The 27748-nt window shown below is 41.7% G+C and overlaps 1 protein-coding gene across 2 annotated transcripts in view; it reads right to left on the bottom strand.

The window, feature by feature from the left end:
- The window catches only part of jag2b (jagged canonical Notch ligand 2b), a 99506-nt gene that overhangs the window by 16188 nt on the left and 55570 nt on the right, over positions 1 to 27748 (bottom strand). Inside the window, exons 9-20 of one of the 2 annotated variants that reach the window (XM_023974053.2) lie at positions 26749 to 26862; positions 23021 to 23134; positions 20785 to 20831; positions 18823 to 18996; positions 16323 to 16485; positions 15864 to 16028; positions 6499 to 6612; positions 6152 to 6265; positions 5366 to 5479; positions 5092 to 5208; positions 4559 to 4586; positions 3877 to 3962 (exon numbers count right to left, since the gene is read on the bottom strand). In XM_023974053.2, the coding sequence (XP_023829821.1) occupies positions 3877 to 3962; positions 4559 to 4586; positions 5092 to 5208; positions 5366 to 5479; positions 6152 to 6265; positions 6499 to 6612; positions 15864 to 16028; positions 16323 to 16485; positions 18823 to 18996; positions 20785 to 20831; positions 23021 to 23134; positions 26749 to 26862 (1350 nt within the window). The remainder of the gene's footprint in view (positions 1 to 3876; positions 3963 to 4558; positions 4587 to 5091; positions 5209 to 5365; positions 5480 to 6151; positions 6266 to 6498; positions 6613 to 15863; positions 16029 to 16322; positions 16486 to 18822; positions 18997 to 20784; positions 20832 to 23020; positions 23135 to 26748; positions 26863 to 27748) is intronic. The other variant, XM_023974054.2, reaches the window with a different exon arrangement.

Here is a 27748-nt window from a genome sequence, read left to right as displayed (position 1 = left end):
AAAGCAAATCCGACCATCACCCCTGGTGAGACAAAACCGCGACTCGTCAGTGAAGGGCACTTTTTGCCAGTCCTGTCTGGTCCAGCGACGGTGGGTTTGTGCCCATAGGCGACGTTGTTGCCGGTGATGTCTGGTGAGGACCTGCCTTACAACAGGCCTACAAGCCCTCAGTCTAGCTTCTCTCAGCCTATTACGGACAGTTTGAGCACTGGAGGGATTGTGCGTTCCTGGTGTTAATTCGGGCAGTCGTTGCCGTCCTGTACCGCAGTTGTGATGTTCGGATGTACCGATCCTGTGCAGGTGTTACACGTGGTCTGCCACTGCGAGGACGATCAGCTGTCCGTCCTGTAATGCTGTCTTATGCATCTCATAGTACGGACATTGCAATTTATTGCCCTGGCCACACCGAGTCAGTAGAAAGGCCTCTTTAGTGTCCTAAGTTTTCATAACTGTGACCTTAATTGCCTACCGTCTGTAAGCTGTTAGTGTCTTAACGACCGTTCCACAGGTGCATGTTCACTAATTGTTTATGGTTCATTGAACAAGCATGGCAAACAGTGTTTAAACTCTTTACAATGAAGATCTGTGAAGTTTTGGTTTTTATGATTTACATTTGAAAGACATGGTACTGAAAATGGGAAGTTTCTTTATTTGCTGAGGTTAGTTCTGTTTACATAGGTCTGTCCATAAGAGATTAGTGCCGACAAAAATTAAACATTGTTTTGACGGCAGATTTTAGGTGGGTACGTATCATTGAGACAAGGCACTTTTAAAGGACGGTTCAAAGGGGGCTGAAATAAATAAAATATTTTTATTTGTCACATACAGTTGAAGTCGTAAGTTTACATACACTTAGGTTGGAGTCATTAAAACTAGTTTTTCAACCACTCCACAAATTTCTTGTTAACAACCTATAGTTTTGGCAAGTTGGTCTGGACATCTACTTTGTGCATGACAAGTCATTTTTCCAACAATTGTTTACAGACAGATTATTTCACTGTATCACAATTCCAGTGGGTCAGAAGTTTACATACAGTAAATTGACTGTGCCTTTAAACCGCTTGGAAAATTCCCAAAAATGATGTCATGGCTTTGGATTATGATTGGCTAATTGACATTTGAGTCAATTGGAGGTGTACCTGTGGATGTATTTCAAGGCCTATCTTATAACTGTGAGAAGTATAATGTGAAATCAAAAGAAAATCAGCCAAGACCTCCAAAAATTTTAGACCTCCACAAGTCTGGTTCATCCTTGGGAGCAATTTCCAAATACTTGAAGGTACCACGTTCATCTGACAAACAATAGTACGCAAGTATAAACACCATGGTAGCACGCAGGCATACCGCTCAGGAAGGAGACGCGTTCTGTCTCCTAGAGATGAATGTACCATGGTACGAAAAGTGCAAATCAATCCCAGAACAACAGCAAAGGACCTTGTGAAAATGCTGGAGGAAACAGGTACAAAGGTATCTAAATCCACAGAAAACGATGTTATATCGACATAACCTGAAAGGCCGCTCAGCAAGGAAGAAGCAAACTGCTCCAAAACTGCCATTAAAAAGCCAGACTACGGATTGCAACTGCTCATGGGGACAAAGATTGTACTTTTTGGAGAAATGTCCTCTGTTCTGATGAAACAAAATAGAACTGTTTGGCCATAATGACCATCGTTATGTTTGGAGGAAAAAGGGGGAGGCTTGCAAGCCAAAGACCACCATCCCAACCGTGAAGCACGGGGGGTGGCAGCATCATGTGTGGGGGTGCTTTGCGACAGGAGGGACTGGTGCACTTCACAAAATAGATGGCATCATTACGCGAGAAAATTATGTGGATGTATTGAAGCAACATCTCGAGCCATCAGTCAAAAAAGTTAAAGCTTGGTCGCAAATGGGTCTTCCAAATGGAAAAATACCCCAAGCATACTTCCAAAGTTGTGGCAAAATGGCTTAAGGACAACAAAGTCAAGGTATTGGAGTGGCCATCACAAAGCCCTGACCTCAATCCTATAGAAAATGTTTGGTCAGAACTGAAAAAGCCGTGTGCAAGCAAGGAGGCCTACAAACCTGACTCAGTTACACCAGCTCTGTAGGAGGAATGGGCCAAAATTCACCCAAATTATTGTGGGAAGCTTGTGGAAGGCTACCCAAAACATTTGACGCAAGTTAAACAATTTAAAAAGGCAATGCTAACAAATACTAATTGAGCGTATATAAACTTCTGACCCAATGAGAATGTGATGAAAGAAACAAAAATTACTACTATTATGACATTTCACATTCTTAAAATAAAGTGGTGATCCTAACTGACCTAAAACAGGGAATTTTAACTTGGATTTAATGTCAGGAATTGTGAAAAACTGAGTTTAAATGTATTTGGCTAATGTGTATGTAAACATCTGACTTCAACTGTACATGTGTTTAGCAGATGTTATTGCGGGTGTATCGAAATGCTTGTGTTTCTAGCTCCAACATTGCAGTAATACCTAATAATTTCACAACAATACACACATCTAAAGTAAAGGAATTAAGAATATATAAATATTTGGGCGAGCAATGAGTGTCATTTTTCTGGCTTGGTCATTAAGAAATTCAAAGGCCATGACTGAAGCCAAATTAAAGTTGTGTTGTTTTTTTTTTTWAAGTGGAGATCTCTTGTGTGCGTGTTTGGATGTAGCATGCGTTTCTACATTCACTCTGCCAAAACAGTACACAGTCATTCACCATTCTAGATAACTTGACAGTTTAACCAAGTCTTGAGTCTTAAAGTCGCATTGGCTAGCTAGTGCTAGCCAACTTCTTTCGCCAATTATCTTCAGCTGGCTGCAGATCAACAATGGCAAAGTTGGTTTGATATTGGAAAGCCCATCTGAGGCTAGTTAGGGAGAGTCAATAAATTACACAATGTAAACGGGACAATATTTACATGTTGTTACTCATTAAATGCTTAAGTCATTGAAATTTGGAGCTATTGACTTTAAAATATTGTCCCATGTACGTGGGGTAATTAACTGATGGTCCCCAACCAGCACCATAGGGATATCGAATGTCAAACAAAATTAACCATGGGCATTACTATTAGATCGAATTGATGATCATTTGGGACCTATCAGCTGTGGGCAGGATTCAAATAAAACCAACCAAAGGAAAAATGTTACAGTACCCTTCATTCCATGATATACGATGTTTTCCTATCATCTCGTAAATCTGACTTTATGACCAAAATGTTCCTATTTAAACGAAACGTTGTAGTTAATTTTGACACTATAATAAATGTTTGACTCATATTCATGCCACATTGGCAGTTTTCAAAACGAGAAGATGCTTTTTAGGGGCAGTCACTCTTTAACGCTGACTAAATTCTAACAGTTTCTTGGTTATTTGGATGTCCAATATGCCACAATGTTAGAAGAGCATCTGATCTTACGCCTAGCCAGTGTGAGAAAGACTGTGTAAAAGTCTGAATGAAAGACAACCGCTAGCCATCTGACAAAGGCGAGAGAGGAGATAGGAATTTCAGGGTCATTGAATAATTAATCTACTCAGTTTATGTGCGTGCGCGTGTGCCTGAAAGACAGAGAAAGCTAGTTTGTGTGTGTGAGAGTATGTATGTGTGCGTCTGTGTGTGTGCGCGCGCTGAGGGAGGGAAAGAGGAAGGATGACCTCTACTCCCCTATAGGTCAAAGGGACGTGTCGCCCACCTTTCCTATGGCCCCTGTTCTTTCTGTCGTTGTCATGGTTACGTTTGTGGTGTCCGACAGCTCGGGTAGTTGATGCATGGTGTGTGTGAGAGTCAAAGGCCTGCTACACTGGACATTTCAATGAGCATAAGCAGCGTGTTCGCTCCAAGATGATTTGGATAACCGTATTGTGACTTACTGATACGACAGTCCGGTCCGGCGAACCCGGGGGCACACTCGCACCGAAACCAGTTGACACCGTCCACACAGATACCACCGTTGTAGCTGTAAAGAATGAGGGAGGGGAAAAAGAAAGAGGGAAGAGAAAGTGAGAGAACAGTGAGCGTGATGTTAGACAGGCCAAAAGAGAGCGCACCCGTCTTGACTCATTTCACACATAACAGCAAAGAGGAGAGAGTGCGAGTGTGTGTGTTGGGTTCCAAGTCACAAAGGCTAAATTCTGCTCATCAATACACACCTTTCAAATGCTAATATCTACCCCCCACCCATCAATCCAACCCCTTCACTCCTCCGTCCCCCTCTTGTGCTCCCTAGGTCAGCAGTGAAGAATGGAGGGGAGGGCAGGAGAAGAGAAGGGGAGGTGGAGGAGAGGTTGCTCCCCCGTTGTCCCTCTATGGGGGAGGTGGGGGGACTCATTTAAGGCCCCCAGAGCCTCCATTGTCACCACCCGTTCATTTAAAACCAACGCTGGGTTTCGGATTAAGGAACATCTTTCCTGTATTTTACGAGCTGGGGGGGCTGGGGGTGTTGAGACAATTCATGGTGGTTGTTGTACAGCAAAGGGGAGGGTCAAAACAGAGAAAAGGCATGACACCACACCAGTCTTTACAAGGGGGGAGGAGAGGAGGAAATGCACGTACCAGGGGTGAGGGTTACAGTCGTTGGTGTCTGTGGAGAAAAATACAAGATAAAGCCATAAGAAAGTGAAAATCATGCTAATATATATATATATATATGACTCTAAAATGGCAAAATCTTTAAGTTGCATAAGTGCATTCGAGTCAGGAGGGGGCCCTTGAAATAGATATATCTACATGGACATGTGCAGGAGTAAGATTGAGGCGCTGAGAAAAACTCTGGGTTTTGTTTATCTTGAAGTGTACACTCGTTCACTACTTCAAACAAATCTAAAAGCATTGGATTGGTGGATGCATGGGATAGAGGGTGTTTCCACCATATTTCTTATACCAGTAATTTCCTTTCAAATAAGTGAAGACGTCCACACTTTGGGAGTAAAGAGATAATTGGGACGTAGCATCTACGTGCGACACTGGTGGCAGCGGTGGGATACACTGGTGGCAGCGGTGGGATACACTGGTGGCAGCGGTGGGATACACTGGTGGCAGCGGTGGGATACACTGGTGGCAGCGGTGGGATCTAAGCCGCGACTTACTTTGGGCGCAGGTGGGGCCCTCCCAGCCCTCTTTGCAGATGCAGGTGAAGGCGTCGCCGCCTCCCACACAGGTGCCTCCGTTGGAGCAGGGGCTGGACGCACACATGCTGTTCTTGGCTGGAGTGGAAGGGACGMCAAAAATATATATATAATAATAAAGTGGTGAGACACGATATGATACAGACAGAACACATTGAATCGATAGAGACGAGACAGACTGGGATACAAACAGAGAGCTATTCAAATAATGCATAAAAGCACCCCCCCCCCTCACCTGTGTTACAGGTACTGCCGCCCCTCCCAGGGGGACAGGCACAGCGGAAAGCATCCCCGTGGTCATAGCAGGTGCCCCCGTTACTGCAGGTGTTGGCGTCACACTGACTCTCACCTGTGTGCAGACACATTTTATATGTCATAACGAAGATGCTTAGACCCAATAGACCTCGGTCTGTCCAATATAAATTATACAATTCATTTCATTCAACACATCTGATTAGCACACACGCAGACATGACATTTTTTTGCCACTTGTCTTTCAGACAAGTAGGACAGATTTTTTTACTCGTCAGAAAACTCAAGGCTCAAAAAGGTTTAACACCATAGGCCAAAAGGATGATTGAGAATTGTGTTGTGTGACTAGGGTAGCAAAATTCCAGTAATTTTGGCAAAATTCCAGTAATTTTGGCAAAATTCCAGTAATTTTGGCAAAATTCCAGTAATTTTGGCAAAATTCCAGTAATTTTGGCAAAATTCCAAATTTCCTACTTACTCTCTCCTGAATCTTCCAACCGGGAGTTCTTGAAAAACTGTGGATTTTGGAAAGATTCCCAGAATTTTGCAACCCTATGTATGATGCTAGGAAATACTTCATAAAATAATATCTGGATGACACTTGAATCCGCTTTCATTCAGAGTAGCCTAATTGTTTGATATTGATTTTTTTTCTTGTCCATTTGGACAACATAAATCTATAATCTGCTTGCCTGAATTTTTATTTATTTTTTWACTTTCCCTGGGCAAGCGGAAATGCGTTAATGTCGAGCCCTGCACACACACTTACGGGAGTGGCAGGTCTTGCCCTTCCAGTTGTTGGTACACTCGCAGTAGAAGTCGTTGACCAGATCCACACAGAAGCCACCATTCTTACACGGGTTACGGTTGCACTCGTTCACATCTGAGGAGGAAGGAAGGAAAATAAATGTTTATGGCTGTGTTATGAGGAGGAAGTGAATGGGAGGTAAAGGAAGATTGACAAAGGGGAGGAAGAGTAGTATGGCGAAGAGGAGAAAGACGAGGAGGATGAGAAGATAGAGTAGGAGAAGAACGACAGGGGGAAAAGGGTAGGAAGAGAAAAATTGGAGCAGGAGGATACAAAAAGTATGAGGAGAAAGAGGAGAGCCAACTTACTAAGGTCGCAGAGCCGGCCCTCCCATCCATCAGGACAGAAGCACTGGAAGGAGTTGACCCCGTCGATGCAGGTGCCTCCGTTCCGACACGGGCTACTCACACAGTCGTTCACGTCTAAAATAGAAAATATGCATTCTATTTTTTGCCTTTATTTATCCAGGAAGTCCCATTGAGGTCAGAACAGGGGTTATCAAACTATTTGGGCCTGGGACCCCTTTATAGCAAATTCATCAGGGACCTCAGAGCATGGTGAGACTATTTAGCAGTTTAAGCTAAAATTGCAGTGCATTTACGCTGAAAATAACATTTTTAGGGCATACAAGAAGTATTGAGTTGAAAACTGGATCAATGATGAGAGTACTGTGGATCCCTGTGAGCCTCCCAGGCCCTGTTGTGCATCTAAGGGTAGCATACATTGTAGATTATCTATATTACATTGCAAAGTTTGCACCCTCAACTTATTTCACAAAACACTTGGCCAAATCTGTTATCTGTAGTTCCTTGCAATATTTATATAAAAAAAAAAGATTACATAAAAAAAAAAAAAAAAAGGCAGCGGACCCCTTGCAGTACCGCCACAAGCCCCTAGGGTTCCTCGGAACCACTGGGTCAGCAGACCTCTTTTACAAGGGAGACATGTCCCAATAACAATAACATTGCTTTGTCCTGAAGTGTGCACTCATTCACTACTTCCCACAAACCTAAAAGCATTGGATTAGTGGATGCATGGGCTAGTGGGAGTTTCTAACATTTATTATACTACTCTGTACTAGTTCTCTTGCAAATCAGTGAAGGGAATTGAACAAAAACACCTTGGTAAGAAGGAAAGATAAGTAAGACATAGCCCTAGACTAGAGTGGTTGCCACCACCACTGAATGAGATCCTCAGGAAGCGATACCCAGTTAGGCAGGCTGTCAGACATGCAGAGAGACCGTGTCCAGCTGGAAAAACTGGTTGCATTAATATAAGACATTGTAATTTTATGCCATCATGGTCAAGTTGTATACCAGATGTATAAGGACGTTAACAGCTTTTTTACCGACCAAAAKAATTGCTGTAATTTTTCAAATTTGTGGTTAGATTTTTATTTATTTAACCTTTATTTAACCAGGAAGGCTAGTTGAGAACAAGTTCTCATTTACAACTGCGACCTGGCCAAGATAAAGCAAAGCAGTGCAACAGAGAGTCACACATGGAATAAACAAACACAGTAGAAAAAGTATATATAGTGTGTGTGCAAATGAGGTAGGATAACGAAGTTAAGGCAATAAATAGGCCATAGTGGCGAAATAATTACAATATAGCAATTAAACACTGGAGTGATAGACGTGCAGAAGATGAGTGTACAAGTAGAGATAATGGGGTGCAAAGGAAAAATAAATAATAGATAACAGTATGGGGATGAGGTAGTTGGATGGGCTATTTACATATGAGCTATGTACAGGTGCAGTGTTCTGCTCTGACAGCTGGTGCTTAAAGCTAGTGAGGGAGATATGAGTCTCCAGCTTCAGTGATTTTTGCAGTTCGTTCCAGTCATAGGCAGCAGAGAACTGGAAGGAAAGGGGGCCGAAGGAGGAATTGGATTTGGGGGTGACCAGTGAAATATACCTGCTGGAGAGCATGCTACGGGTGGGTGCTGCTATGGTGACCAGTGAGCTGAGATAAGGTGGGGCTTTACCTAGCAAAGACTTAGATGACCCGGAGCCAGTGGGTTTGGCGACAAATGTGGCAAGGGCCAGCCAACGAAAGCATACAGGTTGCAGTGGTGGGTAGTATATGGAGCTTTGGTGACAAAACAGATAGACTGCATCCAATTTGCTGAGTAGAGTGTTGGAGGCTATTTTGTAAATGACATCGCCGAAGTCAAAGATCGGTAGGATAGTCAGTTTTACGAGGTTATGTTTGGCAGCATGAGTGAAGGATGCTTTGTTCCGAAATAGGAAGCTGATTCTAGATTTAATTTTGGATTGGAGATGCTTAATGTGAGTCTGGAAGGAGAGTTTACAGTCTAACCAGACACCTAGTTATTTGTAGTTGTCCACATATTCTAAGTCAGAACCGTCCAGAGTAATGATGCTGGGCGGGCGGGCAGCGATCGGTTGAAGAGCATGCATTTAGTTTTACTTGCATTTAAGAGCAGTTGGAGGCCATGGAAGGAGAGTTGTATGGCATTGAAGCTCGTCTGGAGGTTAGTTAACACAGTGTCCAAAGAAGGGCCAGAAGTATACAGAATGGTGTCGACTGCATTGAGGTGGATCAGAGAATCACCAGCAGCAAGAGCGACATCATTGATGTATACAGAGAAGGGTCGGCCCGAGGATTGAACCCTGTGGCACCCCCATAGAGACTGCCAGAGGTCCGGACAGCAGGCCCTCCGATTTGACACACTGAACTCTATCTGAGAAGTAGTTGGTGAACCAGGCGAGGCAGTCATTTGAGAATCCAAGGCTGTTGAGTCTGCCGATAAGAATGTGGTGATTGACAGTCGAAAGCCTTGGCCAGGTTGATGAATACGGCTGCACAGTGCTGTCTCTTATCGATGGCGGTTATGATATCGTTTAGGACCCTGAGCGTGGCTGAGGTGCACCCATGACAGGCTCGGAAACCAGATTGCATAGTGGAGAAGGTACGGTGGGATTCTAAATGGTCGGTGATCTGTTTGTTAACTTGGCTTTCGAAGACCTTAGAAAGGCAGGGTAGGATAGATAGGTCTAACAGTTTGGGTCTAGAGTGTCTCCCCCTTTGAAAAAGAAGATGACTGTGGCAGCTTTCCAATCTTTGGGGATCTCAGACGATACGAAAGAGGTTGAACAGGCTAGTAATAGGGGTTGCAGCAATTTCGGCTGATAATTTTAGAAAGAGAGGGTCCAAATTTATACTGATTTGTAGGCTCCAGATTTGGCAGCTCTTTCAGAACATCAGCTATCTGGATGGCCAGCAGTAGAAAAATGCTTATTGAAATTCTCAATTATTGAGGATTTATCGGTGTTGACAGTGTTTCCTAGCCTCAGTGCAGTGGGCAGCTGGGAGGAGGTGCGCTTATTCTCCATGGACTTTAGTGTCCCAGAACTTTGGAGTTTGTGCTACAGGATGCAAATTTCTGTTTGAAAAAGCTAGATAGTGTAGTCAACCAGAAAACATAATTTTCAGGCTGTCACCTGGTTAAGACTTCCTGTCTCAAATGTATATACTCTTGGCAGTAGGTGCCACTGAAAAAGGGCTGAAGTCAATTCAAATTTAATTTGAAATTGCTTCAATTTTTAAATTGGAATTGAAATTTAGACTGAATCAGAATTGAAGAAGAAAACCATGCTTGGAATGGAATTAAAATATATATWTTTTTTTAAACATCAAAAACTTGAATATTATAATTGTTGAAATTCCAGTTAATGGAGTTAATGCATTTAGAATAAATGTTTATGACTATCGCTAAAAACAGAATAAACGCTTTTTGATTTAAATACAGTGTCGTCAAAGTATTCACACCCCTTGACTTTTTCCACAGTGTTACAAAGTGCTATTAAAAAAGGATTTAATTGTCATTTTTTGTGAACAATCTATACAAAATACTCTGTCAAAGTGTAATAAAAAACGTGTTAAAAAAAATATATATCTTATTAGATACGTATTCAACCCTCTGAGTCAATACATGTTAGATTCACCTTTGGCAGCGATTACAGCTGTGAGTGTTTCTGGGTAAGTCTAAGAGCTTTCCACACCTGGATTGTGCAACATTTGCCCATTATTCTATTAAAAACAGCAATCTCTGTCAAATTGGTTGTTRATCATTGCTAGACAACCATTTTCAGGTCTTGCCATAGATTTTCAAGACGATTTAAGTCAAAACTGTAATTCACCCACTCAGGAACATTCACCGTCTTCCTGGTAAGCCACTCCAGGGTAGACTTGGCCTTGTGTTTTTAGGTTATTGTCCTGCTGTAAGGTGAATTCATCTCCCAGTGTCTGGTGGAAACAACCAGGTTTTCCACTAGGACTTTGCCTGTGCTTAGCTCCAGTCCTTAACGATTACAAGCATACCCATAACATGATGTAGCCACCACTATGCTTGAAAATATGGAGTGGTACGCAGTAACACTTTGTATTCAGGATGAAAAGTGAATTATTTTGCCACATTTTGCAGTATTACTTTAGTGTCTTGTTGCAAACAGCATGCACGTTTTGGGATATTTTTATTCTGTACAAGCTTCCTTATTTTCACTGTCAATTATGTTAGTATTGTGGAGTAACTACAATGTTGATCCATCCTCAGTTTCTCCTATCACAACCATTACATTCTGCAACTGTTTTAAAGTCACCATTGGCCTCATGGTGAAATCCCTGAACGGTTTCCTTCCTCTCCAGCAACTGAGTTAGGAAGGACACCTGTATCTTTGTAGTGACTGGGTGCATTGATACACCATCCAAAGTGTAATTAATAACTTCACCATGCTCAAAGGGATAATCATTGTCTGCTTTAAAAAAATATTTAATAAATGTAATCTGTGCCCTTCTTTGCGAGGCTTTGGAAAACCTCCCTGGTCTTTGTGGTTGAATCAGTGTTTGAAATGGATTGTTCGACTAAGGGACCTTACAGATAATTGTGTGTATGGGGCTCAGAGATAAGGTATTAATCTAAAAAAATCCTGTAAAACAGTCAATGCAAATTATGTGACTTGTTAAGCACATTTTTACTCCTGAACGTATTTAGGCTTGCCACAATAACAGGGTYGAATACCTACGGACTATTTGTAAACATAAATAAACAAAAGAACATAATTCCACTTTGACATTATGGGGTATGAAAAAAATCAAGTGGTATTAATACTTTGAAGGAACTGTACCTACAGTAGAAAATTAGATCCTAATTGAGCAAATTACACTCACTGAAGTATCTGACATAGCGAATAGGCTACCAGTGCGGCAAGTGCTGCTGGCYAGCTACATGTTGAGAGAAGACTTGAAATACACAAGATGGTGGTGGTCACACATTGTTGGACTACTTCATGGAGCAAAAAAACAATTCATTTTAATAACACTTCTCTGAATTCGTAACAGACCCCCCTGCAACTGGACAATGACATTGAGACTAGAGGTCGACTTAAATCGGCCATCCCGATTAATCGGGGCCGATTTCAAGTTTTCATAACAATCGGAAATCGGTATTTTTGGGCGCCGATTTGCCGATTTTTATTTATTTTGTATTTGTATTTTTTTTACACCTTTATTTAATCATTATTTAACTAGGCAAGTCAGTTAAGAACACATTCTTATTTTCAATGACGGCCTAGGAACGTCTTGCAACCTTACAGTTAACTAGTCCAATGCTCTAACACTGATTACATTGCACTCCACGAGGAGCCTGCCTGTGCCGCGAATGCAGTAAGCTAAGGTAAATTGCTAGCTAGCATTAAACTTATCTTATAAAAAACAATCAATGACTGTCATTGCTCCAATGTGTACTTAACCATAAACATCAATACACAAGTATATATTTTTAAACCTGCATATTTAGCTAAAAGAAATCCAGGTTAGCAGGCAATATTAACCAGGTGAAATTGTGTCATTTCTCTTGCGTTCATTGCACGCAGAGTCAGGGTATATGCAACAGTTTGGGCCGCCTGGCTCTTTGCGAACTAATTTGCCAGAGTTTTACGTAATTATACATAACATTGAAGGTTTTGCAATGTAACAGGAATATTTAGACTCATGGATGCCACCCGTTAGATAAAATACGGAACGGAATAAACGTTTTGTTTTCGAGTTGATAGTTTCCGGATTAGTCAAAGGTATATGGTTTAGAGAGAAATAGTCAATGCGTTATAATTCCTGTAATAACTTGCGGCTGAACTTGAAAGGGGTTTCTTTATTATTTTACCGTTCATGTCTTCCATAGAGAATGTCTTGATCTACTTCAAATAAGGTCTGTGTTTCGTGCAGGCTTAAACGGCCTTGACGTTTTGATACCCGTGTAAATCTCACTAGGATAAGGTAACGTTTGTCAACATATTTTCATAAATCCACTCTACAATTTTTTTTATCTTCGCTTATATTTAGCCAATATTGATCAGAGTTACCTTGTCCTATGGATATCTACACAGTTATAAAATTGGCATGGTGGTGTAAGCCTACACGAAACACAGACCTTATTTGAAGTGAATCTAAAAATAATCTATGGCATAAATGAAGGAACCCGCTTTTCAGATTTTGCTAGGTGTCATGGCAATTATGACTCGCACTTTGGTCGTCAATTCTTACCATGCCCATTATTAAAATAGGATTTCCTGCATATAGAAATGACAGTTTTTGTTTTCAACATTCATCACAGGTAACTTAAACTCTATTTTTATTCAAACAGTTGAGAGAGATATATATATATATATCAAACACATTTTTTTAAATTTTAATTATACAATCGGCCGATTAATAGGTATCGGCTTTTTTTGTCCTCCAATAAATCGGTATCGGCGTTGAAAAATCATAATCGGTCGACCTCTAATTGAGACTCCGGTTTCCACGAATGGAGGACAAAGACCGTACCGCCAAGTTAAGGTTGGTCGAAAATTCTCTATGCTACACCAAACAGTACCTAACCTGTAACTCCCAGTATAATGGATACCAATTTTTTKGGGGGGGTTAAATCACATTATCTGGTGTTACAATCTATTGCTAGTAACTTTGACTTAAACTAAATGGTTGCCAACACATGGCTAACATTTGTTTAACCAGCTAAACAGCTGCTCTAAGCGAAAGTGTTCGGAGTTACTTTTCTAGCTAATAGGCTGTGTTAGTTGACACACTTCCTCTTCCAATTATGTGAGGAGGTCAAAATAATAAAAAAACGATCTACCAAATCAATTCAGTTTAAAACGTTGATTACTTCTCCTTTCCATTATCATTCACCTGGTAAGTAAACTGTTTTATTACGTATGTTGTGTGTCCCTGGGTTACCGGTTTGCCTGGGAGGGGGTACCTAGGCAAGGACAAGTTGAAGACCACTGCCTTAATACAACGCAGGCTTGCATAAAACAGTGCTAGTTTACGGAGATCAGTTTAACTCCAATTGGAATCAAATCAGAGAGAATTTCTAGGAATTGGGAAAGTGCACCATTCACCTCATGTGGAAGGTATGGAAAATTAAAAAATCAGTACAAACATTTCAATAACGGGTGCAATACGCTCAACCACTGACTAGGGATGTGCACGGTTATTTGAATAGCCAAACAGACGTTAGTATTCAAATACTAATAATACTATACATTTTATAATTGTAAGCCTATTTTAACACTGAAGTATTTTTTTAATAAAAAAAATAAAAACATACCATAACATTTCAAATGATTAATTTGATAAAACAAACCTTTAAAATGTAGTTTGACATGCACCCCATAAAACAGGTAGATAACCAGTAGCCTTCAGGTGTGTAGCTTGTTGTTTATGTTGGCCAATCAAAATCGGCAAAGAGGCTCAACGTGTAGCAAGTGGAGTGAGTTCACTAAAACAATATAAGACAGAGTACAATTATGGAATTAAAAAGTTTGAGAAATAAGGAGTAGGCCACATCAAGCAAACGGTAGGTTTTTAATCGGAATGGGGTTGGGGGGGAAGCGCAGAATGTGGCCTCAATTAGCCTAGCAAGCTATAGCTGGCTTAGCTAGGCTACTCCAGTTAAGACATGCACTGTTATATGTGGTAATAAATAACATTGTGGCTACTACAAGTTGGCTAGTCTTGGCTGTAGCCGAGTTTCCTTGGCGTTCTCTCCCCCTCCGTCTGCTCGCACCCATCTCTCACACACGCACACAACGCCCCCTCCGCAGCTACATGTGTGAAGTTACTGCCTTGATTTATGTATACCCTGTATTAAGATTTACACAGACTAAAAGTAAATTCCACACAAATGTTTAGTGACCAATGTCTTTTAATAATACTTTAATAAATAAAAAAATACAAATAATAATAGAGTAGAATTCCACTCTACCTTTCGTATTTTTGCTTAATTTAGATAAACAGATTGGGTGAGCATAAAGAGGGAGTCATTGAATGAAAGGTTCAGACAGGAATTGAAACCTGGTCTCCAGTGGGGAAGTATTTTGCATTTACAGCATTATCCCATGCTGTTCAAATTAAAACAGCTTTTATTTAGTCAATAGCTTTGCCTAATAACAGATGTGCATAAAAAAATTGACATCTTTATGCAGCTTTGCCATAGGATGGTTTAATATTGATTATAATGTTTTAAAGCTTTATGATTATGTTTAAAAACATTGTATTATTTTATATATTTTATGTTATACAAACTTCCAAAGTTCCTGAAAAGTGTAATTCGGGGTGCATTTAAGGTTTCCAGGAAAATGACCCCAAAAAGAGTAAAGGTCAAGTCTTTCAAACTTGCCATGCATTGAGGTAGTTGGGTTGAGTTTGGCTTGAGTTGAAAGAAGTAAAGGAATTGACATTCAGGGAATGGGTCAAGAGGGAATTGAATTGATGGCAGAATATTGAATTTACTCAATTGAACTACTCAGGGAAAGAAAAGCTAATTGGAATTTAATTTGTGGAATTTACCCCAACCCTGGCCACTGAAGCCCGGGTCACATGAGCAGACATACAGACAAAGACAGGAGACAGACACTCTTGAGGCAGTAAATGCGACTGAAGCCCTGGTCTAAGTTTGGGTGGCATCTAGATTTTCAGACCGTCATACCGTTTCTGTACCATACTGGGGAATACGGTATTACCGGAAGTGCACACAAGGGGATAAATGATTTATTTTTGACACACAAAACAATTTAGCCAATAGGGATGTTGATCCAGGGAGGGGATTGAATGTCTCTGCTTTAGCCAAGAAGCTTGATCTTGACATCTAACCACTTAGTAAGTTAGCAATCCAAGTGCATAGCTGGAGCCCTGTGCTGGATATAGTTATAAGCACCAAACACTTTTATATACTGTATAACGAGGTATTGTTATACAGTATAAAAGTGATTTACTTTTCTGCTCACCAGTATTTCTACTTGCACATCACCATCTGTTCATCTATCACACAAGTGTTAATTTTCTAAATTGTAATTACTTCGCTATATGGCCTATTTATTGCCTTACCTCCTCCCGTCATATGCTCACACTGTATATAGACTTTCTTTTCACCCCCCTATTGTGTTGTTGTTTATTCCATGTGTAACTGTTGTTTGTGTCTCACTGCTTTGCTTTACCTTGGCCAGGTCRCAGTTGTAAATGAGAACTTGTTCTCAACTAGCTTACCTGGTTAAATCAAGGTGAAATAAATAAAGAATAAAAAAATTGCCCAAGCAAGAACAGACCGATGGTAGACATGCAGACCGACAGAGAAAGGCAAAGTGGTACGTACTTTCGTGGCAATAGGTGCCGCTGAAGCCGGAGTCACAGGAGCAGGTGAAGTTGCCGCGGGGCTGGCTGATGCAGCGTCCCCGGGGGCCACACACGTTGGACGAGATGTGACGAACACCGCCCGCGGAGTCGTTGGTTGCCACGACAATGGTGCAGCTGTCAATTACTGAGAGAAAAAAAACAGGAGGGATGAATGAGGTGTCTGCATCTACCTGATCCGGTGTCTAGTTCCCCTAGGTACAGATCTAAAAATCAGCTTCACCTATTAGTGGGGGAAATGCAAAAAAAACCTGACCCAAGACCTGAGTCTAGGGGCAACTCCCTAATACTCTGGGGCTCTGGCAAGTTCAATCTTAGTAACTGATTTGGAATCAGCCTTTTAAATTTCCATTCGGGCATTATGTATAGGGAACAAAACAACAAAAACCAGTCCAGAATCAGTCAGTGTGTGTGGCTCTACCTTGGCAGGGGGTGGTCCTGCAGTGGTCCCTGAGGTGGGCACAGGTCTTGCCCTCGTAGCCATCGGGACAGGCGCAGTAAAAGTCACCCGTTAGGGCGTGGCACGGTGCCTCGTTCTCACAGGGGGTGGGCTCACACGGGTCTGAAGGAGACCAACCTGGGACCTGCGGGGAAGGGAAGGAGAACGTTCAAACATGCAAGCATGTACACAAACAAGTTCAACACATCTGCATGCACGCATTCACACGTACAAACAAGTTTTACATTTGTACTTTGTTTCATTTATTTTATCCACTTTATGCAAGTACTTCAGATAATGAATCCTTGCCACCCAGTATGGACAGAAATGGTATAAGTGAGTTTGAGAGTGTGGGAGAGAAAGAAAGTGTGTGAGAGGCCTTGCAACACTTTACACAAGTTGTTCTTTAAGTATATAGATAAACACAAAGGGGTAAGCTGTGGAAGCCTGGCATAAGCTCAGAGGTACCTGAAGATCACCAACACATCTGTGTGTGGAGGTAGTTTGTGTGTGTGTGTGTGTGAATGAAAGTTAAATTAATTAAAACCACACACACACAACCAGATCGTCCTCGGTGACATGGCAGCGGCTCCAGTTTCTACATTTTCTCTGTGTTCTCAGGGCATCAAGAGGGGGAAAATTCACAACAAAAACCGCAGTGTAAACCATGGGGTACAACTCACTGCCATTTAAGGCACTGAGTCGGTCAGTAGTGTGGTGCAACGGGGTGGGCTGATTCACTTGGGTCATGGTTCTCTCCTGGTCATGGTGCTCTCACACAGATTAATACACACGCGGACACAGAAACTTGCACACGCACCCAACTTGTTTATTTGACTATCTGATGGGGCAGAGATGTATTTATTCTATTCTGTTCTGTTTAAAGGCTTCTCAGTGCTGTGGCCATGAAAAGTATGTGTGGGATGTAAACTGAGGGGTCTGAGGGCTAAAGGCTGGGACAAGCCCCATAAATCTAAGCCCCTCCACAGAAGAGGAAGAACACTTAAACCCCCTGTCTTTCAAACAGCCCATCCAAAACCACCTGTAATGCACGTCTCACACGCCCGATCCCAAATCAACTTGGTGTGCAGAAGGACATAGGTGTTAAAAGGGTGGGATAGGTGTGTTAAGAGATAGTGTCAGGCATGCCAATTGCATAGATGTGTCATAGCTGTGCCTAGGCCTGTCATGGGTATGCCATACAAGTGTAGTAGGAAGGCAGGGGAGAAAGTAAGCCGGTATAACATGAGCCTATCACAATAATTAAAACAAAATGTCAAGAAAACTGTAGGCTATTACTTAACATTACCACTTCAGCCACATGAAATGAGCGAATTGTCTTGAAACCGGGTTGTATATGCTCAAAATTGCGTTGTGCTTCSATGAAAACTCGTACATCTGGCGGAAATTAGTTGCCGATACAGAGACGCACGGACACCAGGGGATGCATGAAGTATAGGCCTAATGACGATCACAAAACGTCATTACAATACACGTAGGTGTTTTGTAACAGAGGTCTCTTTCCATTCATCAAATTGCGAGTGCACAATGCACTGTTTGGATGTTGTAATCATTTTGTGAGTGGACAAAATTGCACGGGTAGCCTACAGGAGGGATTTTTTTTGAAAACATTGACTGATTGTGTTTATGCCACATTAAAATATGTTAAAAGTTATAATATAGGGATCATAGGACATAGAATTACATAGGCCTAGAATCGCTATGATAACCTAGGCTAACAACAAACAGTGTGCAAGCGCTTGCACACATAGGGATTCCCGTACCTGTAAAAAACGAAATAGGAGTGTCATATGTACAGTATGTTGAACATGTGTAGGAGTTTATAGTGTCATCATGTATGCGGTCTGAGTTTAGCAGGAGTGCATAGGGAAGTCATACGCATGTTGTGTTMGTGTAGCAGGAGTGCATTTGTGACATATCAATGCAATACAAGTGTAATAGGAGTGTCATATGAGTGTAGTAAGTATCATACGTATGTCACACGATGGTGATAGGCGTGTAAGAATAGAGCCACAATTCCAGGACAGGCATAATCGTAGCTTCTCAATGCCCTGGAGTGACTGAGTGGGCACAGGGCCATAGTCGAGTTGCCTCATTCAAGAGAGTTCGTATTTATAGCCTTTTACGCCAAGTACAGGACTGGGCTCACAACCAGTACTGTCTGCCGTTCAGTCAAAGCAAAACAGTACAGCGCTGTCTCTGTGTGTGTATAGTTCTAGGTGTGCGTGCGTGTCAATTCCCTTATGCGGGAGTTTTGTTTTGACTGAATTCAGGATATACCGTTGTTTTTAATCTCACCGTAAAAAGACTGTGCGCAATATATATATATATATATAAAAAATAAAAAAATCTCTAATTGGAGGGTCAGATATAAATTTGCTGTGTGTGTCACCAAAAGGACCAACACTTTAGAGCAGCGGAAACTGGTCCCAAGACTTCGGCCTTTGAACTAAAGGCTCACCTCACACAGTTCCCCGGAGAACTTGGTCGGGCACTCGCACACAAAGCCGTCCAAAACGTTGTGGCAGCGCCCACCGTTCTGGCAGGGCCCACTCGCACACCTGTTCCGCTGGATCTCGCAATGAGTGCCCACAAAGCCTGACAAGCACTGACAGAGGTATCCCCTGGGCCCTTCCTGAAGGGAGATGGTGGGAAAAGAGATATATCTGACATAGATCTAACACATGAGAATCCTATAGGACAGGGTATGACCTGCTAACAGGTAAAGGATAAGTAGAATGYAAGAGAAAGTACTTGACAGTATGTGATATGGATCCATGGTTAACAGGATATCTAGGTGAGCATGTCCTCTAGGGTTCAGTCTAAGAGCCTTCTTAACCTCCATTTACATACTACCTCTTGGTCATAGAGTACCAGTCAAAAGTTTGGACACGCCTACTCATTCAAGGGTTTTTATTTTGACCATTTTCTACATTGTAGAATAGGGAAGACATCAAAACTATGAAACGCATATGGAATCATGTTGTAACATTTAAAAAATAAAAAGGGTTAAACAAATCCAAATAATTTTATATTTGAGATTCTCCAAAGTAGCCACCCTTTCTCTCAACCAGCTTCACGTGGAATGCATTTCAATGAACAGGTGTGCCTTGTTAAAAGTTAATTTGTGGAATTTCTTTCCTTCTTAATGCGTTTGAGCCAATCAATTGTGTTGTGACAAGGTAGGGGTGGTATACAGAAGATTGCCCTATTTGATAAAAGACCATGTCCATATTATGGCAAGAACAGCTCAAATAATCTAAGAGAAACGACAGTCCATCTTTACTTCATGACATGAAGGTCTAAAGTTTCTTCAAGTGCAGTCGCAGAACCCAAGCGTTATGATGAAACTGAGGACCGTCACAGGAAAGGAAGACCCAGAGTTACCTCTGCTGCAGAGGATAAGTTCATTAGAGTTACCAGCCTCAGAAATTGAAGAATTTATTTGGGCTGCAGAGTTCAAGTAACAGATACATCAACTGTTCAGAGGAGACTGAATCAGGCATTCATGGTCAAATTGCTGCAAAGAAACCACTACTAAAGGACACCAATAATAACATGAGACTTGCTTGGGCCAAGAAAGATGAGCAATGGACATTAGACCGGTGGAAATCTGTCCTTTGGTCTGATGAGTCGAAAAATTTGAGACTTTTGGTTCCAACCGCCATGTTTTTGTGAGACGCTGAGTAGGTGAACGGATGATCGCTGCATGTGTGGTTCCCACCAGGAAGCAGGTGTGATTTGCTGGTGACACTTAGTGATTTCTTTAGAATTTAAGGAACCCTTAACCAGCATGGCTACCAAAGCATTCTGCAGCGATACACCATCCCATCTGGTCTGCACTTTGTGGGACAATAATTTGTTTTTCAACAGGACAATGAACCAACACACCTCCACAGAGTGATTGAGTGCTGCATCAGATGACCTGGCCTCCACAACCACCCGACCTCAACCCAATTGAGATGGTTTGGGACGAGTTGGACAGCAGAGTGAAGAACAAGCAACAAACAAGTACTCAGCATATGTGGGAACTCCTTCAAGACTGCTGGAAAAGCATTCCAGGTGAAGCTGGTTGAGAGAATGCCAAGAGAGTACAAAGCTGTCAAGGCAAAGGGTGGCTACTTTGAAGAATCTAAAATACATGTTGATATATTTAAAAAAAAAGTGGTTAGTACATATTCCATATGTGTTATTTCATAGTTGATGTCTTCACTATTATTCTACAATTTAGAACATCGAAAACATTAAGAAAAGCCCTTGAATGAGTAGCTGTGTGCAATCCTTTGACTGTTACTGTATATAGTTCAGAGTTTAACGTTTTACATGAAATAATTACAGAAATGGTTGAGCAGAAAAAAATGTTACATTATTCATTTATTTTCTGTGTTGCATCGAGTCACAAGGCCTAGAGAAGGGAGCATACCTTACACGTYGCTCCATTCTGACATTGGCCGTGGCAGCCCTTGAAATCTGAGGTAGGTGAGAGAAAGATGGTTACACACAGAAGGGTTTTTAATAACTATTGCATAAAAACAGACCAACCATTTTAATGTGCAATCAAGGCAGGTAATGTAGGTGTTTTGTTAATGAATTGAAGACGGAAAGTTAGTCCTTGGTTAGTCGTCTTTATGAACAAAGCAAACAGTGCCTTCAGAAAGTTTCACACCTTTACATTTTTTCCACATTTTGTTACAGCCAATTTAGATTCTTTGTGGCCTACACACACACACAATAATGGAATTATGTTTTTCATTTTGCTTTATTAAGTTATAGGAAACCTAAAGTTCACAAGTAAACATTTAAAACAAGTCACATAAGATGCATGGACTCACTGAAATGCTATTTAACATATTTGAATGACCCCCTTATCTCCATACCCCACACACACAATTATCTGTAAGGTCCCTCCATCAGTGAATTTCAAAACAGATTYAACCACAAAGACCAGGGAGGTTTTCGAATGCCTCGCAAAGGGCACCTATTGATAGATGGGTTAAACAAATATTTTTAAAAATAGACGCCGACATCGAATATCCCTTTGAGCATAGTGAAGTTATTAATTACACTTTGGATGGTGTATCAATGCACCCAGTCTCACTACAAAGAAAGAGGTGTCTTTTTAACTCAGTTACCGGAGAGGAAGGAAACCACTCAGTGATTTCACCATGAGGCCAACGGTGACTTTAAAACAGTTGCAGAGTTTAACGGCTGTGATAGGAGAAAACTGAGGATAGATCAACAACATTGTAGTTACTCCACAATAACCTAATTGACAGAGTGAGAAGAAAGCCTGTACAGAATAAAAAATATTCCAAAACATGCATCCTGTTTGCAACAAGGCACTAAAGTAATACTGCAAAAAATGTGGCAAAGCAATTCACTTTTTGTTATGAATACAAAGCGTTGTTTGGGGCACATCTATTACAACACATTACGGAGTACCACTCATATTTTCAAGCATAGTGGTGGCTGCATCATGTTATGGGTATGCTTGTAATCGTTAAGGATTAGAGGCATACCTAATCCTTAAAGTTTTTCAGGATAAAWWWWWTTWACTGAATGTAGCTAAACAGGCAAAATCCTAGAGGAAAACCTGGTTCAGTTGGCTTTCCACCAGACACGAAGAGATCAATTCACTTTTCAGCAGGAAAATAACCTAAAACACGAGGCCAAATCTACACGAGCTGCTTACCAATTAGACAATTTTGACTTAAATTACCTTGAAAATCTATGGCAAGACCTGAAAAGGTTGCACAATCCAGGTGGGCAAACTCTTAAAGACAATTTATGCTTGATCCGAAAATGTGGGTCGGAGGAACGGTATGGATGGACGGTTGGTGTGATGCAATTACGGAGCATACGGAGGTACGCAGAGGCCAAATTGAGCTCTGTAACGCATTGGCATGCGCCGGCCCAAAAATTTAACAATGCGGAGGGCTCCTTAAAGCTCAGCATTGACATGATTGCGTTTATACTGGAGCTCCCGCGCAAACTCACTTCCTTGACAACTTCCTTCACAACAGCTCGGCAACGCGCAAGAAGTATAAATGCCCTGACTTCTGCACAGGCCGTATCGCAGTAAATTCTGTACGTCCACTGCAGACATCAGATTGACCAATCAGCGCCTTTTAGAGACTTACCCAGAAAGACTCACAGCTTTAAATCGCTGCCAAAGGTGCTTCTACAAAGTATTGACTCAGGGGTGTGAATACTTAAGTAAAATTAGATATTTATGCATTTCCATTGTCAATACATTTATGTTTGCAAATTGTCATTGAGGGTAGAGTATAGATGGGTATTTTTATATAGTTGATGCATTTTGACTGTAACAAAATGTGGAATAATTTAAGGGTTATGAATACTTTCTGAAGGCATTGTATGCAGTTGACAAGAAACCTATACCCATCATGCAATAAAAACCACATAGGCAAAGTTGGTGAGTTTTACAGAGACAGCTACGGAGATGTGGGCCTCTTTAGAAAGTGACAAAGCCTCGGCCGAAGGTGACAATGCTAGAACGTGCCAATATGACATCGCCCAAAGCCTAGAGAGACCGAGAGGAGTGGTAGAAAAACACGGATCAGTAGCAAGAGTGAAAATAACGAGAGAGAGAGAGCGAGAGAGACGKTGACGACAATAAAGGGGAAAGGAATACTGACTGATGTCACAGTTTTGTCCGGACCATCCTTGAAAGCAGTCGCAGTGATATCCGCCAATTAAGTTTTTGCAAGAGTAAGCGTTTACACACGGTTTCCCCACACACTCATTCGCATCTGTGGAGGCAGGACATGGGAGGGAGTCAGAGTCAACGGGTAAAGGGAGGAAAGAAGGAAAGAGGGATAGAGAGGTGAGAGAAAGATGAGTGAGAGGGGGAAGAAAGAGGTGAAAAGGCACATTGAAGCCCCACCACCAACACATCAGCACAAAAGGAGTCCACGAATGGGTCTTCTTGTCAGTCTCTCCCACTATTTACAAACTACAGTAAAGTATGGTACGAAACCCCTTTACAATTCAAAGGTTTGGGTAAAGCTCCCCTTCATTTTTGGCAAGTGGAGGGAAATGTATAAGCCTATACTACCGGTGGGAGCAATACACTTATTATCCAGTCAGCCATTTTAGTCCAACAAGAAGTTCCACTCTATCCCTGAATCCTAAATCGACCCCTAGTCCCTCCTACGCACACTACATGAGTGGCAAAGAGTTGCAGTCCACAACCTCCCCTTTTCATCTCCTTCACCTGTCCTCTCAACTCCCATCCATCCACCCAGATAACTTGTTTGGGCCTATCCCTTCGAAAAAAGCAGATGACACCTAAGACACTATTCTTTTTAAACCACCCCCTCCAAAAAAAGAAAGCCCTGCTGCTTATTAGCACATTAAATATTCACGAGGGGGGCTGTCCCTGTGAGCATGGCCAGTCCACTCGCACACCTGCACTCTTCGAAACCCAAACATCCAACACTCAGGTAGTAAGGGGAGACCAGGTTACGGTTCCAGCTCTGTAAGGGGAGACCACAGGCTGGGTTTCGGGTCGCCCCCCCGAGCTTGTTTCCAGGTCATAATCCTCTTTCTGGCACGCCACACCACGCTTCCTCTCAACAGGTACGAGTGGATAAATAAACAAAGATAAAAGAAAAATGTGACGCGGGACTCTGGTCACAGACAATAGCACTCATGACTCGTGGTCATTGAGGTCCGGTTGTAGCGGTTGCCAAGCAGTTTCCGGTATACATCACTGTGCTCTGAAGGCACCCGCATCGTGTTGCAGACAGTAGCCATCTTAATTTGAGCGGCCCCGTGTAATGACCACAGGAGTAATGTAGACTCAATGGGGTGGAAGGAAGTACACACAAAAACAGATACACAAACCAATCATACGGCTAGCGGTAGAATTGCTCATTGTAATGTGATTGAATGTACACATTTTATTCCTGCAATGTCAATGGTTGCAATCTGAATGGACATGGCATTACTTCCTGTAATATGACTGGAAGGGAGGGGGGGTTGAGAATCAGTAAAGCACAGTGCACTACTTTTGAGAAAAACATTAAGTACCTGCGCTACAGACTGCTATATCGGTCCATTAATACAGGACTAGCAAAGGCCCAGTAAACTACTTCAGTGAAGAAAAAAAGGGGGTGCAGCAGCACCCTCGGCACCCTACTTCCTGTGGCTATGGAAGAAACTATTGGTAATTGTCATGCAAGTGGACTCTCCCACTGATCAATGGTGTACTTAAAAGGATAGTTCACCAAAAAGCTAATATTAGCGGAAGTAGCTAGATTCACAAATCCAAAGAACGGATTGCCGTCTCTCGTCGTCGATAGACTTCCTTCATGGCAAGTAAGCAAATATGTAGATTTGTAATTTGGATGAACTATCCCTTTAATGTCCGGGGGRAAAAAAGTTGACCTAGTCATGTTTTTTGACCAATCGTTTCTAATATATAATCTATATATCTATCTATATGAGAGAGTTGTATTTTACCCCCTTATCTATCCAAATTCAATCTTGTCTCATCGCTGCTCGGGAGTCCCCCAAAACATGAACCGCCAAACCGCACTTCTTAACATACGCCCACTTAACTCGGAAGCCAGACGCACCCGTGTGTCAGAGGAAACACTGTTCACCTGACAAGCGGTCAACCTGCAGGTGCCCAGCCAGCCACAAGGAGTCATTAAAGCGTGATGAGCCAAGTAAACGCCCCCGGCCAAACCCTCCCTTAAGCCGACAACGCCAGGCCAATTCCGCGCCACCCTATGGGACTCCCGATCACGGCCGGTTGTGATGCAGCCTGGGATCGAACCTGGATCTGTAGTGACACCTCTAGCAGTGATGCAGTGCCTTAGACCCCTGTGCCAATCGGGAGGCCCGGGGTCGAACATTTTTACAATGTATTTTCCCCTATATATAGACATACCCTATGTGTTTTAATAAAATCAACTATATGTAGGCTACTGAGCTTGTCTGATGTTTTAGGCACACTGATTAAATAATTATGACACACAAATGACTCAAGAGGGAGCCAAAGATCAAGATCGCCTAAACAGAAGGGAAAAAAATCTGTTCCCGACTCTCCTTCAGCTGCTGCTGGCCTTAATAGCATAATCTGCGAAGGTAGCCGGTAGGTAATAGGCTACAACTGGGGTGGTCAACCTTTTCCATTTGGAGTGCCAATTTATGATTTTCATATGGACATTTTCAGGGAACAGTTTCATTTAATTTATAATAAAGTCATTGTATCTCAATCATTATGTGGTAAATCAAAATTCTAAAAGTCCCTTCTATTGCCAACTATGTAAAATTTGCCTACATAAAGCCAATAAATAAAAACATTGAAGCCTGCAGGTAGAAAATACCCTGATAAAAATAAATATCCTATAAATCACATTGGCTATGCATAGCCTGTCTGCAAGGAAATTTAAACATTGTATCAACTACTAACTTGGGTCTGGCCTGAAGCGTGCACTAGCAAACTTGCAACATTGTATAAAATAGTGGCCCCTCAGAGTTTCCCAGTGAGCTCTGGACAGAGACAACTGTAGGCTATTTGCACAAGGGATAAGAACTAAATCAGGTAGCCCTATTTTATGTTAGAGGATACATTTTTTCCCCATTTTCACACCGGGAGCAGGAAAGATTTTACAAATAGGCTACGTTGAGGAACTATTGTCATTGTCAATGGACATAAAGACAGACTTAGTTTACTTGCTGTTTGGGGTGAAGAAAACGTCTTTGAAAAGCTTCAGTGGTGGTAAGTTAAAACAAGTCAGAAATACTATCAGATCCACAAATGGGCACATTTATAGACCTACATTTGCACACAGGCCAGGTAGCCTAGGCCTACTTCTATGCATAATTGGGTGCGTGTCCTTACTCTGACAGGAGCGCTACAGACAAAAGACAATCAATAAAATTGACAACTTGTAAATGGAAAGAAAAATACTTCCTCACAAGTGTAGCCTAGGTTGTGTGGGCAACAAACAATGTGTCCAATGGCAATTAGAATAATAATACATGAATGCATTAACAAATTACCTTAACCAAATAAACATTGTACATTAGAGATTATGGGAATTACTACTGGTGAGCCATCCCCGTGGCCTCCGCAATGGATTAGTCCACTGAGACACGTGTGAATCAAGAAAAGTCTCTCGTGTGCCATACATTTTTTTTTAAAATTAAATAAATGCTATATGAGACTGCTTGACTAAAAAAAATCTTGGTCGATCAACAGCCCATCAGTCGACTAAATGGGGTCAGCCCTACTTTAATGGATTGTTGTAAAATCATTGTAGAGTCAGCTCTGATCGTAACATGTCTGGATGCACCACTGAGACACTCATGCAGTCTGATTTGGGTGGGGTGTGTGATCCGGGGGTCTTACCGATCTGGCAGGTCTTCCCACCCCACTGTGGGGGGCACACACACTCAAAGCCGTTCTCCAGATCGATGCATGTCCCGCCCTGGGCACAAGGACTGGACGCACATTCGTCCATGTCTGAGTAAAACCAAAAACACAAAATTAAATTAAACAGCACAAACACATTGCCACACATATGGCATACTATACTAAGTCAGTGTTCAACATTTAACAATACATCGCGTTTAATATGAAATAATGTGGTGACCAATTTCGATTGAATAGAACCTCTACTTTGTTATCCAGTAACAAACAATTTCTATAAACACAATGGTCCGGTGTGGCTCGGATGGTTGAATTGAATGCATCATCTTTATTGATTTGCCGAAGGCATTTGACACYGTGGACCATGCTTTGTTGGTACAAAGGTAAAAATGTTGTGGAATTACTGGTCATGCTCTAAATAGGTAATTTATAAAGCAATCAAATTGTACACAGTGTGTAATGGCAGATGGTTGTAAATCCATAAAGTTGTCGTCAGGTGTTCCRCAAGGTTCTATTTTGGGCCCACTGTTGATCATTTTGTATAACATTGGGGATCATATTGAAACAGTGGATGTTCATTTTTATGCAGATGACACTGTTCTTTATTCAAGTGGTAGTAGTTTATCTTTAGCATTTGAAAATGGCCAACGAGCATTTAACACCATTTAACAGAATCTGTATGATTTGAAGCTGGTTCTGAATTCAGGTAAAACAAAATGCATGGTATTTTCTAATGCCAGGCATGTTACTAATCATGTCATTGTTACATTGGATGGACAAACTATAGAGCAAGCCAAAGGGTACAAATATTTGGTTGTGGGGGTTGGTGACAAGCTGAGTTTCACTGTTCATGTGGAGAACTTGATAAGGAAGCTCAAGCTGAAGATAGGTTTTAATTACCGGCATAAGGCTTGTTTTTCTCTGAAGGCCAGGAAGGCGCTGGTACGATAAACATTACCAGCAGTATTTAGTGAGATAT

This window comes from Salvelinus sp. IW2-2015, linkage group LG28, assembly GCF_002910315.2.
Source record: "Salvelinus sp. IW2-2015 linkage group LG28, ASM291031v2, whole genome shotgun sequence".
Classification (NCBI taxonomy): Eukaryota; Metazoa; Chordata; class Actinopteri; order Salmoniformes; family Salmonidae; genus Salvelinus; species Salvelinus sp. IW2-2015.
The sequence above is the reverse complement of the archived record's forward strand: the minus strand, read 5'-3'. Positions and strand labels throughout refer to the sequence as shown.